This window comes from Helobdella robusta (assembly GCF_000326865.2).
Source record: "Helobdella robusta unplaced genomic scaffold HELROscaffold_26, whole genome shotgun sequence".
NCBI lineage: Eukaryota > Metazoa > Annelida > Clitellata > Rhynchobdellida > Glossiphoniidae > Helobdella > Helobdella robusta.
In genome coordinates, this window is record NW_008704349.1 from 821,076 (window position 1) to 834,099 (window position 13,024).

Sequence of the window (13,024 nt, forward strand, 5' to 3'; positions counted from 1 at the left end):
GTTTTTCTTCGTTTTTTCTCAGTGGCGGAGAAAAGACCAAAAAAGACCGTTTTAGGTAGAAAATCCGACCAAAAATTGGACGTGATGACCATAAAAAGGTCGTCACCCCTTCATAAAAATTTGAATATTTTCAAAATTTTGGCGCCTCCAGTCAAAGTTGTCTAGATCCGCCACTGTATATATTACGTGCATCTCGCGCTGGTACTGTGCGGCTATAAAGATTTCGACGTCCCGGTTATCCAATTTTTTTCAGATTCCTCAAATAAGGTGGAAGAGGTGCGAGAGGACTGGGAAGATTGGTCAGACTGGAATCTGGACGCAACTGGCTACTGGGTGAGAACCAGGAAATGCAGAAATGGTGAAAAAGGACCCTGCAGAGGAAAAGCCAAGCAAAAAAGGAGAAAGAAGGGATGGATCGAACTGGATTATTGGAACTTTGAAAGTTGGGAAACGTTTCATGTTGTTTTTTATACTTAAGTTTTTCTCTTTGAATATATCAAATTTAAAAAAAATATAACCAAACAATTTTTTTTCTAATGAAGGTCAAAATAGAAAATATTTCACAACTCACAACTGAATCTTTTTTCCAGCTAGAATCATTTTCAATAATATTTGCTGCTATAGCCATTAAAATTTGTGCTTATCTATACTTTGTTAATAGATTACTCTGATGCAAAAGCAAAACACACATAGAAATGAAAAATTTGAAAAAAAATTTTTTTTTCAGCCATCACCGATGTCTCAGAAGACTGGGAAGTCTGGGGTGAATGGACAAAGGACTCGAAAGGAGTATGGTCACGCACTCGCAAATGTAAGAAGGGTGACGGCAAATGCAAGGGAACTGCGACTCAAACAAGAACACCAAAAGTCAAACATATAGACGATGATTGGGAATATGAAGACCTCTACGAGACGATAAGTTAGCGCTATTTACGGTTTTATTTTAATTATTTCTATTACCGTTAAATAAATCAGTTGTAGAAGTATTCCTTTTTGGTATTTATAATTGCGAAGTTTAAACTAAAAACAATAAAACAAATCAATGCAGCTGTAAAAGAAGTGCTTGAAGATTGGTTTGGGTGGGCTGAATGGATGCAGGATGCAGATGGCTCGTTTTATAGGCCAGTTTTGATAATGATACTTTTACTACTATTACTATCATCACTACTACTACTACTATCACTACCACCACTACTACCACTACTACAACTACCACCACTACTACTACTAGTAGTGGTGGTAGTAGTAGTAGTGGTGGTAGTAGTAGTAGTAGTAGTAGTAGTAGATAAAAAGTTGTTTGCTACTTCTACTATTACATTACTAATAATAATTTTATTTCTTCCAATACAACGTCTAATACTATCATTACTATTACTATTTGTTATAATAATAATAATAATAATAAATTATGTCAAAATTCAGAAAGAGGAAATGCAGGAATCCAAAAGGGCCCTGCCGTGGTTCGGATAGAAGGCGTCGCGCCAGGAAGCAATACATCATTGAAGGAGAATGGGCCTACCCTGTTGAAAAGACAGGTTATTATTATTATTATTATTATGTTAATGTTTATGTTGTTGTTGACATTGTTGATCGTGACGATACCTTAGAGGAAGTCAATGATGAAAGCAATGAGAATACTGCTTGCTTGAATGACTCTCGTGTCCTCGATAAACGTATGAAACAATGAGTAAAAAACGCTGAGACTTGCAGTGTGAACAAAAAATGTATAAAAACTGATAAATAAAGAAAAACTTCTAAACATTTTCCTTCTCCCAAAGTTTCCGAGTTCGCAACTGACTGGGAGCAATGGACGGAATGGGTGGAGACGAGCAACGGATATTGGACGTGCCATAGAAAGTGTAAGAACTCGCTCTGCCGTGGTCTCAGTGTTAAAAAAAGGAGACGACTTCCACCAAAATCTCCGAGTGGGACTGGGGGAGGTCAGCCTCCTACAGCAGAGGGTAACGTAAATGAGCCAGATTTAGGAATTGGCGAAATGCATGAGTGTAAGTTACTATTTCTGTTATTGTTAAGGATATTACTTTTATTTGTAATTATTATTGCTAATTTAAGAACAAAAAATTTGGTTTGTGTTGTTGGGACCAGGTTTGAATGCAAGAAGAGGAGGCATGTCGATCGTACACCATAATATGCCATGCGTTATTTTTCTCGTACGTTGTATGAATAAAGTTTTCTGGAAAGTAGAGCTGAATGTTATGGAATACAAATTGATAATGAGCAATACCGTCGTCAATTTTGTTGTTAATTTCTGAAGCTATTGACGGTGGGTGGGGCATGTGGTCGACCTGGTCTCTGCCGACAGGACCAGCCAATACGATCACAAGAACGAGATTGTGTGACCACCCAGCACCACAGTTTAATGGGCAGCCATGTGTCGGAAACAACACGGAGAATCAAGATGTCCGTAAGTTGCCGTGCCCACGATGAAAAATTAAATAAATTAATCAATCAATCAATCATTTGATCGATGATCGATCGATCTATCAATCAATCAACCAACCAACCAATTAATCAATCAATCACTTAGTTTGTAAAGCGCTATTTCTGCAATGTTCAGCAGCGTTCCTCAGTGAATTTTCAAACAGATGGGTTTTGAGATCCAATCGTCGTCCCTCGTCGGAAAACTTTTCAAAAAACCCAAAAATAAAACGGATATTGGCTAAAACGGAGTTTTTACATAAGAGTGTTAAACACGAGTTAAGAAGTGAGAACAAGAAGACGATTGTAAAACGGGGCGTTTAGTTTCATTTAATATATCTGATAAGTACTTAGGAAATAATTTAGATTGAGACTTAAAGATTAATGTTCAAATTTCAAAAATTATTCTATATTTTATAGGTAGCAAGTGCAAGAGAACAAGATATAGAAATATATGAGAAAAGAAAGGGGCACGAGCTACTAGACGAGCCGCAAATTAAAAGCTTTACTTGAATGATAGAGTGTAGAATCAGGAAGACCACAGTGAGTTACAATAATCAATCCTAGATCAAACTGAAAAATTAACAAGAAGGAGAAGAGTAGAATCGTCAAGAAAAGGCAAAAGTTTTTTATTCTACGTAGGTGAAAGTAAGAACTTTCTAGCAACAATATTAATCTGAGAAGAAAGAGACATGCTAGAATCAAAGATAGAGCCTAGACCACAAAACTTGTGAGAAGCATCAAGAGTTTTAGAATCAGGTAAGATAATAGAAGGAATAGTGATAGAGCGTTTAGATTTATTGAAACAGATTAATTCAAACTTAGAAGGATTAAGTTTAAGATACATAAACAGACCAAGCGATAATTGGAAAAAGAGCATAGCTGTTTCATAAATATTGAGAATTATCAACATTATTTCTAAAAAAAATTTTATCCTAAGAAACTTATAATAAAAATAATTCTACGTTCAATTCCATTATTATTAATATTTTATTTAAATCTACTCCTCAGCCATTAACGGGAACTGGGGCTCGTGGGGCCCCTGGTCTATCCCAACACGGGCCAGCAATCCTGAAACCCTATCCAGGAAGAGATCTTGTAATGACCCCGCTCCTTCCGGAGGTGGTCTTGAGTGCCCTGGCAATGATATTGATTATCAACAGTACACCACGCGTTAGTAATAGCTGTCTATTTTATTTTTGTCTTGGTTCGTTTTACGTAGCAATATGTTATTTCACGAAAAAACACTGGTTTAAATAAGGTAGGAATAGTTTTTAGTGTATGTCCCTCTTTTTCTTTTTTTTCTCTACAAAATATATATGTATTTCTTTCTCTCTCTCTCTCCTTTTTCTCACTTTCGACATATTTTCAAGTGTACTTATCTGTTTATCGTAAGTTAACGCATAGTACATTATTTTAGCATCCACTAAAACGTTAAACTCTAAAATAAGAAATCCACAAATAACTTTTTTTCAAAACTCAGCGATCGACGGTCAGTGGAGTGAGTGGACGGCTTGGGTCGAGGGTGATAATAAGCTGGAATCCAGAACGAGAGCCTGTACAAATCCCAAACCTGCCTATAGCGGCAAGATGTGCAACGGTCCGGATTATGATTCCAGAGCCTCTACCAAACGTAATGCAGTTAATTTAGACAATGATTTTTCAAATTTTATTTATCTAAACTATCGTAACACTTTTTCCGAAATTTTTTTCAATATATGTTCTTGTTATACTATCAGTATAATTTACAATTTAGAGGAGTAAAACTTAACTAAAACTCAATTCAAGAATAATCTGCTAACGAAAAATAATGACCAATAAAGAACAAATAAACAAATAGATCAACTAAATGACCAAATAATTGATAAATAAATTAATTAATTATTAATTTATCAATAAGCTGTTGATGGTAAGTGGGGTAGCTGGAGTCCTTGGTCGACAGCTACAAAACAGACAAACCCGGAAACTCTGACGAGAAATAGGTTCTGTGACTCTCCACCGCCTTCCAATGGCGGCAAAGAATGTCCAGACGCGGGAGCAGAAACTTTAGAAGTAAAATATCGTAAGTTTTCACTTTTTCATTTTTCAATTCAAATGTTTTTTTACAGATTTTAATTTTTCTAGAAACGTTGTACAATCTTTAACGACATTATTAACGACACTCAAATGCCCATATGAATATTAACAGGCATCGAAGTTATTAAATAAATTTTTGAAGATGGGTTAATTCGAATGAATTATAATAATCAAGTTACCATCTCATGAATAAATTATGCAAATTTCCTCCCAACCAGCCATCGACGGGGGGTGGAGTCAGTGGACGGAGTGGGCGACACCAGTGGTAGGGCAGAACTCAACTTCCAGGACCAGATCATGCAACAATCCCGCCCCGAGGTTCAGCGGTCAGACTTGTAGCGGTCCTGACACTGAGTCTAAGAACGTTGTTTGGCGTTAGTTACAATTCGTAATACAATTTTTTGTATCCTAAAAAGTAATTACTTATTTTTATAATTATTAATTCTCTCTTTAAATTAATTCTCAAATGTATCAAATCAACAACACACGCGGTGTGAGTTCAGGCGTGGCAGGCGGGGAACATTTTGCTTTCGAAATCAGCCACAGCGTCTGAACCATTATACCATCTTGCAAATGATTCACTATAATTACCTGCACTTAATAGTATTTATTGAAATATTTTAACTGAAACCAGCGGTCAATGGTGCGTGGGGTGCCTGGGGAGATTGGTCGACCCCCTCCAAACTCAGCAACCCTGAAACTCTCATTCGAACACGAGAGTGTAACAACCCAACACCGGCAAATGATGGCCTGCCTTGTGAAGGAGAAGATAGGGATAAGCACGATGTTTACTACAGTCGGTTTTTTTTTAATTTTTTTTTATAAGTGTTATGAAAGTTTTAAGTTTTTATACAAAACTTCATGTTTGATAGCAATTCTACGCAGACATTTCACCTTTTCCTATCCGATTTTTAAAAAAATTTTCATTAAATATTTAAAAATAGGACTAGAAGCTATCAATATATAAATTTATCCACCCGCTAAATTCAGAGGTTGACGGTTTGTGGGGCGAGTGGTCACCGTGGTCTGAGCCGAAGGACGGCGTGTTGAACAGAATTCGTTTGTGCAACAACCCCGCGCCCTTGTACGGCGGTGCTGATTGCGCTGGTTCTTCTATTGATATTAAAGAGGAAATTAAACGTTGGTTGTCTGTCTCTCTTTTTTTCTCTATTTAAAAAATATTCTTATCATTAAAACTATTTAAAATAAATTCTCACTGATCACATATTGAATGTACACGACAGCGGTCAATGGAAATTGGTGTGGGTGGAGTTCCTGGTCAGCTCCCACCGGACTGACTAATCCTGAAACATTGGTCAGGAAAAGATATTGTAACGATCCATCACCAAGCAATGGAGGAGCAAATTGCGAGGGACTGGATACGGATACAAAGGAGCACACCACACGTTTGTTTTGGTATTTAAAAAATTGTAAATATTTGAAAACTTTTTTGGAGTTCCATAAAACGATGACCGCAAATCCCAGACAGAAACCTCAAACATATTTCAACATAATTATTTCAGCTACATTCATGAAAATGTGAAAATGAAAACTAAAACAGCGATAGATGGCAGCTGGTCTGAGTGGACGAATTGGGAATACGATGAAGGGTCGAAGGAAAATCAAAGTAGAACCAGGAAGTGTACAAACCCGGAACCGAAATTCGGTGGAGCTGAATGTCCGGGACCAGCCAAGGAAGCACGTGTTATCAATTTACGTTAGCGACGTTTTTGTTATTTGGATCTATAATTAAAATGTATCGTGAAGGTAATGTGATCCAATGAACACAGCTGTTAATGGAAATTGGGGAGAATGGGGTCCTTGGAGCACCACAACGGGTCTCATAAATCCCGAAACTATATTTAGAAAGAGATTCTGCGACAGTCCCAGGCCGCAATATGGTGGGACAACGTGCGAGGGCCTCGATAAGGATGAACAGGAAATCAAAACACGTCGGTATTTTTTAAATAATTGTTAGGGTAACATTTTAAAAAAAAAATTATCAAAATATATAAAAAAATTCTCATGAATTTGCTCACCCATCCTTTTTTCTACCAGCAATCGACGGACAGTGGGGGCCGTGGGAAAGCTGGATACCCGAACCGAATTCGGGTTCATATACCAGAAAAAGAAACTGCGACAGTCCAACACCATTGTTCGGTGGACAAACTTGTCGTGGAGAACCTTCTGAGAATCGACTGAAAGAGTCCAGTTAGTATCGGTGGATGTTGGATGAGGTCGATGATGTTTGCGACTACGACGACGACGATGACGATGATGGTTATGAAAAACAACCACCAAACAAACGCAGGATGTCCAACGAACTACGACTACGTGAAGAGTAGCGACAAGTGCTACAAACTCGTCAAGCGTAGGATGAGTTGGCAGAATGCAAGAAATGCCTGCAAGAAAATCGATCCAAGTCTCCATCTGCTGGTCGTTGAAGAGGAGGAGGAACAAAAAGGACTCGTTGATTACTTCAAATCCATTAATGGTTAGTACATATTTGCGACTTTCAAAATTTTTAAAATCTTTCTACAGCTAACTTACGTTAAACAAATCACAAAATGGTACTGAAAATCTATACACAATCTTCTATCAACTAATTTTAAGGTTTACGAAGTAATTATAATGAGAATCAACATTACAGAAACCCTCCAGAAAAAATGCGCCAACCCACAAACGAACAGCTTGTTGGTGTGGTCTGGGGCAAAGCACTTCGCAGATGATAAGACATTTTATTGGGTGCCGAAAGGTGACGAACCCCGTCTCGAACTGGCCTACACAAATTGGGTCGACGGAGTCACTCCCAACAATAAAGAGGAATGTGCATTCTTCAAGTTCCCGGATTACAAATGGACGTACGGGCCCTGTGATGGGGAAGATACATCTCTCATTATTACTGACATGACGGATAACGGACCTCCTCCTTTGCCTCCTACGTAAAAAAAATTTTTCCAATTGTTTTTTTTTGATACCTAAATGAATTTTATATTGCGTTTTTGTATTAATGGTTTTGACGTGAAATAACATTTAACTAGTTTTTCTGCACATGCATGTAGGAACATATTGCGTAAAAAAATTAAACCATAGTTTGTGTGCTTTAATGTTTTGTCGTTTTACGTTAATAATTAACTTATTATGAACTTTTAATTAACTATTAAACTGTTATAAGATGAAACTGTGTTTTGTTAGGAGCTGTAAATTTTGTTTTGTTAATTTATATTTTCTAAAAAAATTCCCAACTTTTTTTCAGAAATGTCGTTCCAGATGATGGCAAGTTATAATTATAATTTAATAAATGTAACATATAATCATTCGAAATTTAATAATTTAAAGTATTCCACAATTTCTAGTTATTAATAAATATAAACAACAAAAATATATTATAATTGACGACCTTCTAAACCTCAAATCATTCAATAACTCATTCAAAACACCAAATCCAAAAACAAAATCGATTAGAACTAAATCAAAATCAGACCAGAACTCTCTCTAAACTTTTTTGCAGAAGAAGAAAACTCCGGAGATTGGTACGAATGGGGAGAGTGGACATCAGACGGTGAAGATGCCTCTGTGAGAAACAGGAAATGTAAAAATGATGAAGGAATCGGAAAATGCAGAGGTAAGAGGAGACAAAGAAAGACACGGACAGATATTGGGTATGAAATCGACGACTGGTCTTACGACAAAGAAGGTAAGCCCCGGCGGCTAAACAATTTTTTTCTCTTCTTAAATCTTTTCGACTCCATTTTTTGAAAAATATAGACGAAAAAATTGTATACAACAAATATCTTATTATAGACAAAGAAAATTTTTTTACGGAAGGTGGGAAAATTGAGGAGGTACCAACGGATTGGCAACCTTGGACGGAATGGGTGGAAGGGACTGACGAATGGTGGAGTAGGACGAGACAGTGTCTCAACCTTGAAGCTGCCAACTGCAGGGGTAGGAGGATGCAGAGAAGAAAAAAAATTGTTATTCCACTCAAAACAACTACTGTGGGAGAAACCGGCAGCGAAACAGAAATCGAACCCGACAGCGACAGCAGCGGCGACGGCACCAGCGATCAGAGTCCTGGCGACATGTGGTTCATTGAGGATACAAACGATCCAGGTTTGTAAATGCGTGTTTGACGTTTGTTATTTTTGCATATTTCTGTTTTTATTTTTGTGTAATTGTTGTCGGATATTATTTTTATAGAAAATTTGCCAATTTAGAGCTAAATTTTTTAAATTTTAGATGGTACTCCAGAAAACATTGAAGATTGGGGACCGTGGTCAGAATGGACTAAAAAAGCAGCAGATGGTTCTTGCACTAGAAGTAGAGAATGTAAGAACCCAACTGGTAAGTGTGCTGGCAAGAAGACCCAGAAGAGGACCGTAAGGAGGTGGATCGTTGAAGGGTCATGGTCAATTGAAGTCGACAATGGAGGTTGTTTTTTCATTATACCCATGGGTTTTTTTGAAAACAAGCAAACATGAATTAAATAGTTGTACATAATCAACAAAGTGTTAATATCAAATGTGAATATTTTCAAATTTGTCAGCTGTAAAGGAGGTACCTGAAGACTGGGAGGAGTGGTCACAATGGAATACAGATGGCCAGGGATGGATGTACCGAATAAGACAGTGCAAATCTAAAGGCAACCATTTTTTATGTTATCGAATTTCCAAATTCATTTATTTTTTCACCAACACACTCAATAATATTAAATTGAAAAAGCGCTTCAGTTAATATTTTTGATAAATTTTTTTAAATTTCAGAGGAAGCCAAATGTAGAGGAAGAAGAAAACAAATTAAAAGAAGGAAAGGATGGAGGCTTTCCGGCAAAAATTGGTGGAACAAGGGATGGGGCGTCGGGTGGGGCCATGGCCTTGACATTGAAGACCTTGAAGACTTTTCGTTCGACGAAGAGGATAAAGGTGAAAATTAATCAATTATTCAGCTCTGAAATTTTAGAATTTATAAATCTGCTAATTCTTCTAATAAAAATCTAGAAAAGGCAGAATTTGTTCTTTTGTTCATAATATTTTAGTCACTTATCCGACTTGCATAGGCGTAATGATTCTATTTAAATTTTGATCAAAAGTTCACAGCGTAAAATATGTAACCTTTATTTAAATAATAAAACAAATCCTTGAAATTTTTCAAAAACGTGGAGCAGACACAAACGTGATGGAGGTGCCAGAAGATTGGAACCCTTGGGACGTGTGGATGAAGGGCGACGACGGATGGTGGGTTAGGAAGAGGACGTGCAAAAACACGGACCCCACCAAGTGCAGGGGCAAAAGTATCCAGAGAAAAAAGAAACGAACGTGGAGAGTTGAAGGCTCCTGGTCTATTGAAGATAATCCAGGAGGTAATATGATGATTTTGTTTGAATTTGCGTTTTGAAAATACAAAAGTTATTTTTAGACCATGTAATATACCAATAAAATTTATTCATTCATAAAATCTTGAGAAGCAATTCTTAAAATTCACAAGATTTTGAGGCGAGCGACGAATGGAATGAGTGGACAGAGTGGGCAGAGGGAGCCGATGGTTGGTGGGTGCGATCTCGAACCAGAAAAAATCCCGAAACGAAAGGTAAAGGAAAGTCTGTTCAACGCAAACGCAAGGTCGTTACAGAGGAAACTAAAGAGACCAGCAAAGACTCTGGCGCAACTGAAGAAGACCCTACTTCGTGGTCCATTGATCTGTCTGATAGTGAGTAATTATGCAGCATCTCGTCTCTTCATTATTACGTTTCAATTTTGTACATTCGAATAGTTTAAAATTTGCACAGAATATATTACATAAATGGAATGGACAAACAAATTTTATTAAACTCGATAAAAAAATGAAATAAAACAGATTTGATGGCGGTAGAGGCAGACTGGCTACCCTGGTCGGAATGGACAGAGGGGCCCAAAAATAGTTGGACGAGAACGAGGAAATGTATCAGCGATAAACCAGAACTCTGTAGAGGGAATAAAGAGCAAAAGAAAAGGAAGAGAACCTGGAGAGTTACAGAGGACTGGGAGATTGACGCGGGTGGAGGCGAGAACAATTTTTTTGTCACTACACGTATCCATTTACATTTTTATACCACACCCCATCCATTTATATTTTCAACTAATATATACCTACATAATTTTTCAACTGTTGCGTTGTTACTTACTATGTCTATTGAAGTATTTTATTCAATCATATATTATATCTTACTCCATCTTTACAAAAAGAAACAAAATAGTTATAAAGTAAAAAATTAATTTTGCTATATAGATGAAGAAGATAATTTGTATTCGTGGAGTATGTGGATCAAGGATGAATCTACAGGCCTCTGGGGAAGAGTTGGTTTGTGCAAAAATGGTTCTTCAGGATCATGTAAAAGTAAGAAGAGACAATATAGAAGAAAGAAGAAGATAATGTATGTATCATCCAACACAGAGTTTTTTTAACGTTCATTTTAAAAACCTGAATGATTACTCTTAAATCCACCTTCACTACAGAAATATCATAAGCGTTCTTAACCCGACACTAGAAGATTGGGCTTGGTTCACAACAGAAAATCCAGACGACACTGACAACACATGGAAGAAGAAGCCAACAAAATTTAAGCCAGGATGGTCCTTCAACGGCGCTCTCTCCTGGGGAGGCTTGAACGGAAACGCATTAGGAGCTGGATGGACTCTTGGACTGGGAATTGGATTACAAAGTGGGGTTGGCCTCAGAAAGCTTGGAGATATGGGTTTCGGTTACGGTCTTGGTATTGGTGGACTTGACGCCGATCTTGAATTAGGCATTGGTGAACTGACATGGCCATACGGTGACTGGGAATACGATCTTACGAATGGTAAATTGAAATTCGTTTTTTATTTATTCATTGGTTAAAACAATAATTTAATTGGTAACAGATCGACAAAAAATATAGAAAAAACCATTAAAATGCAATGTGATATATATTCATTGTTATACAGCAGTGGAATTCGTAAAAGAGAATCCGGATCACTGGTATTCGTGGAGCGAATGGACACTGGGTTCAGACGGCTGGGCAACGAGAGAGAGAAAATGCAAAAACAAAGAGGAAAAGGCGAGCTGCAGCGGAAACGCCAAACAAAGGAGGAGAGCTAGGAAGTGGACTGTCGTTCGCTCGTGGCTCATTGAAGAAATTACAGGTGCGTTGTTGCGTTGTTAATTTTTTCGCTGTTCGTTGCTTCCATTGAAAATTGAATTTTATGAATAGGTAAATTGGTTTTATAATGTTACCACTCAAATTAATTTGTTTAGTTTTTAGCTTTTTCTTATTTTTATCTATTAATATTAAACAAATTTTTTTTCTTAGATAATGCCGGCTTGAGTGAATGGTCTGAATGGATGGAGGAGGGTCCAAGACTGGGACTCTGGTACAGAACCAGAACATGCACTAGCGGTTCCTGCCAAGGAAAACTCGTGCAAAGAAAAAAGAGGAGAGGATTTAGATGGGGATTTGGCTGGGGCTGGCACTTAAAATTAGGACGCTGGTACAGAGGATGGGGATGGAATTTCAAGAACATATACGCCGATCTTGATCCTAACGATAAGGACGTCATCTCCGAAGTTTCCCCGTCTGGTTGGAATTGGAACCTTAGATCACTCAACTTGCAGTTTGACAGTCTACTTTGGTGGGACCGTATCATCGGCAACGACTGGCGCTTCGGTCAAGCACTGAAAATCCATAAATCAAAAATGTCCGGATGGGGAATAAATTTGAGCAAAATAAAACAGGGTAGAAAATTTGGACGAGGTCACGAAGGAAGACACGGAGGAAGATGGGAGAGACATGGAAGATTTGGATTTGGTCACGGATTTGGTCACAGACTTGGTCACGGATTTCATCATGAATTTGGTCATGGATGGAGAGGAAAAGGACATCAATGGGGTGCCGTGAGCGGAGGCGGCGACATAAATGTCGGAGGAGCGATTCCAACTGTAGCTACTTTGGACTTCGGCAAAGGGTGGAAACACGCTGAAGGATGTGGCTGGAAAGTGGGTGGTGGTTGGAACCTTGCTGGAAACTTGAAAGCCAAAACTGAAGTCGTCGGTGGTGCCCATGGAGGCCACAAAAGTGGAAGCCACAGCCATGATAACCATGGAAAAACTTTGAGAAGAAATGGTTGGCACTGGGACTTTTTCGGAATGGGACCTATTATGTCAGGCCAGCATTCTGAGAAAACAGTCACATGGAGTAAGCCCCATAAACGTTCCAAACGTGACGTCGTTAAGCCGTCAGGTATGGCTCAAGGAGACTTCGACCTAAATTGGGATTGGGGCAATTGGGACTTTAACATCTGGAACGATAACGGACCGGATGTCAGTCCAGATGACCCCAAAAATCTCATGTGCGCCCTCTGCGAATACGATCTTGCTGTATTTTGATTGGAAATTGATAACTTGAATCTGTTTAACGTGACTCATGATAACTTTTTTTGAAAACAAAATTACAGAACATTACCGATTTTATTAATTAATAAAGAAATTCATTCAT

General features: G+C 37.9%; 1 protein-coding gene across 1 annotated transcript; it reads left to right on the forward strand.

Moving 5' to 3' along the window:
* Nucleotides 1-2,280: 2,280 nt before the first annotated feature.
* Nucleotides 2,281-5,624, forward strand: HELRODRAFT_137409 (hypothetical protein; the record flags this gene model as incomplete). The annotated part of the gene is made up of 2 exons (XM_009019939.1): nucleotides 2,281-2,425; nucleotides 5,506-5,624. Coding segments are annotated over 2 exons (264 nt in total), but the record flags the coding sequence as incomplete, so codon positions are not given.
* Nucleotides 5,625-13,024: the final 7,400 nt, after the last annotated feature.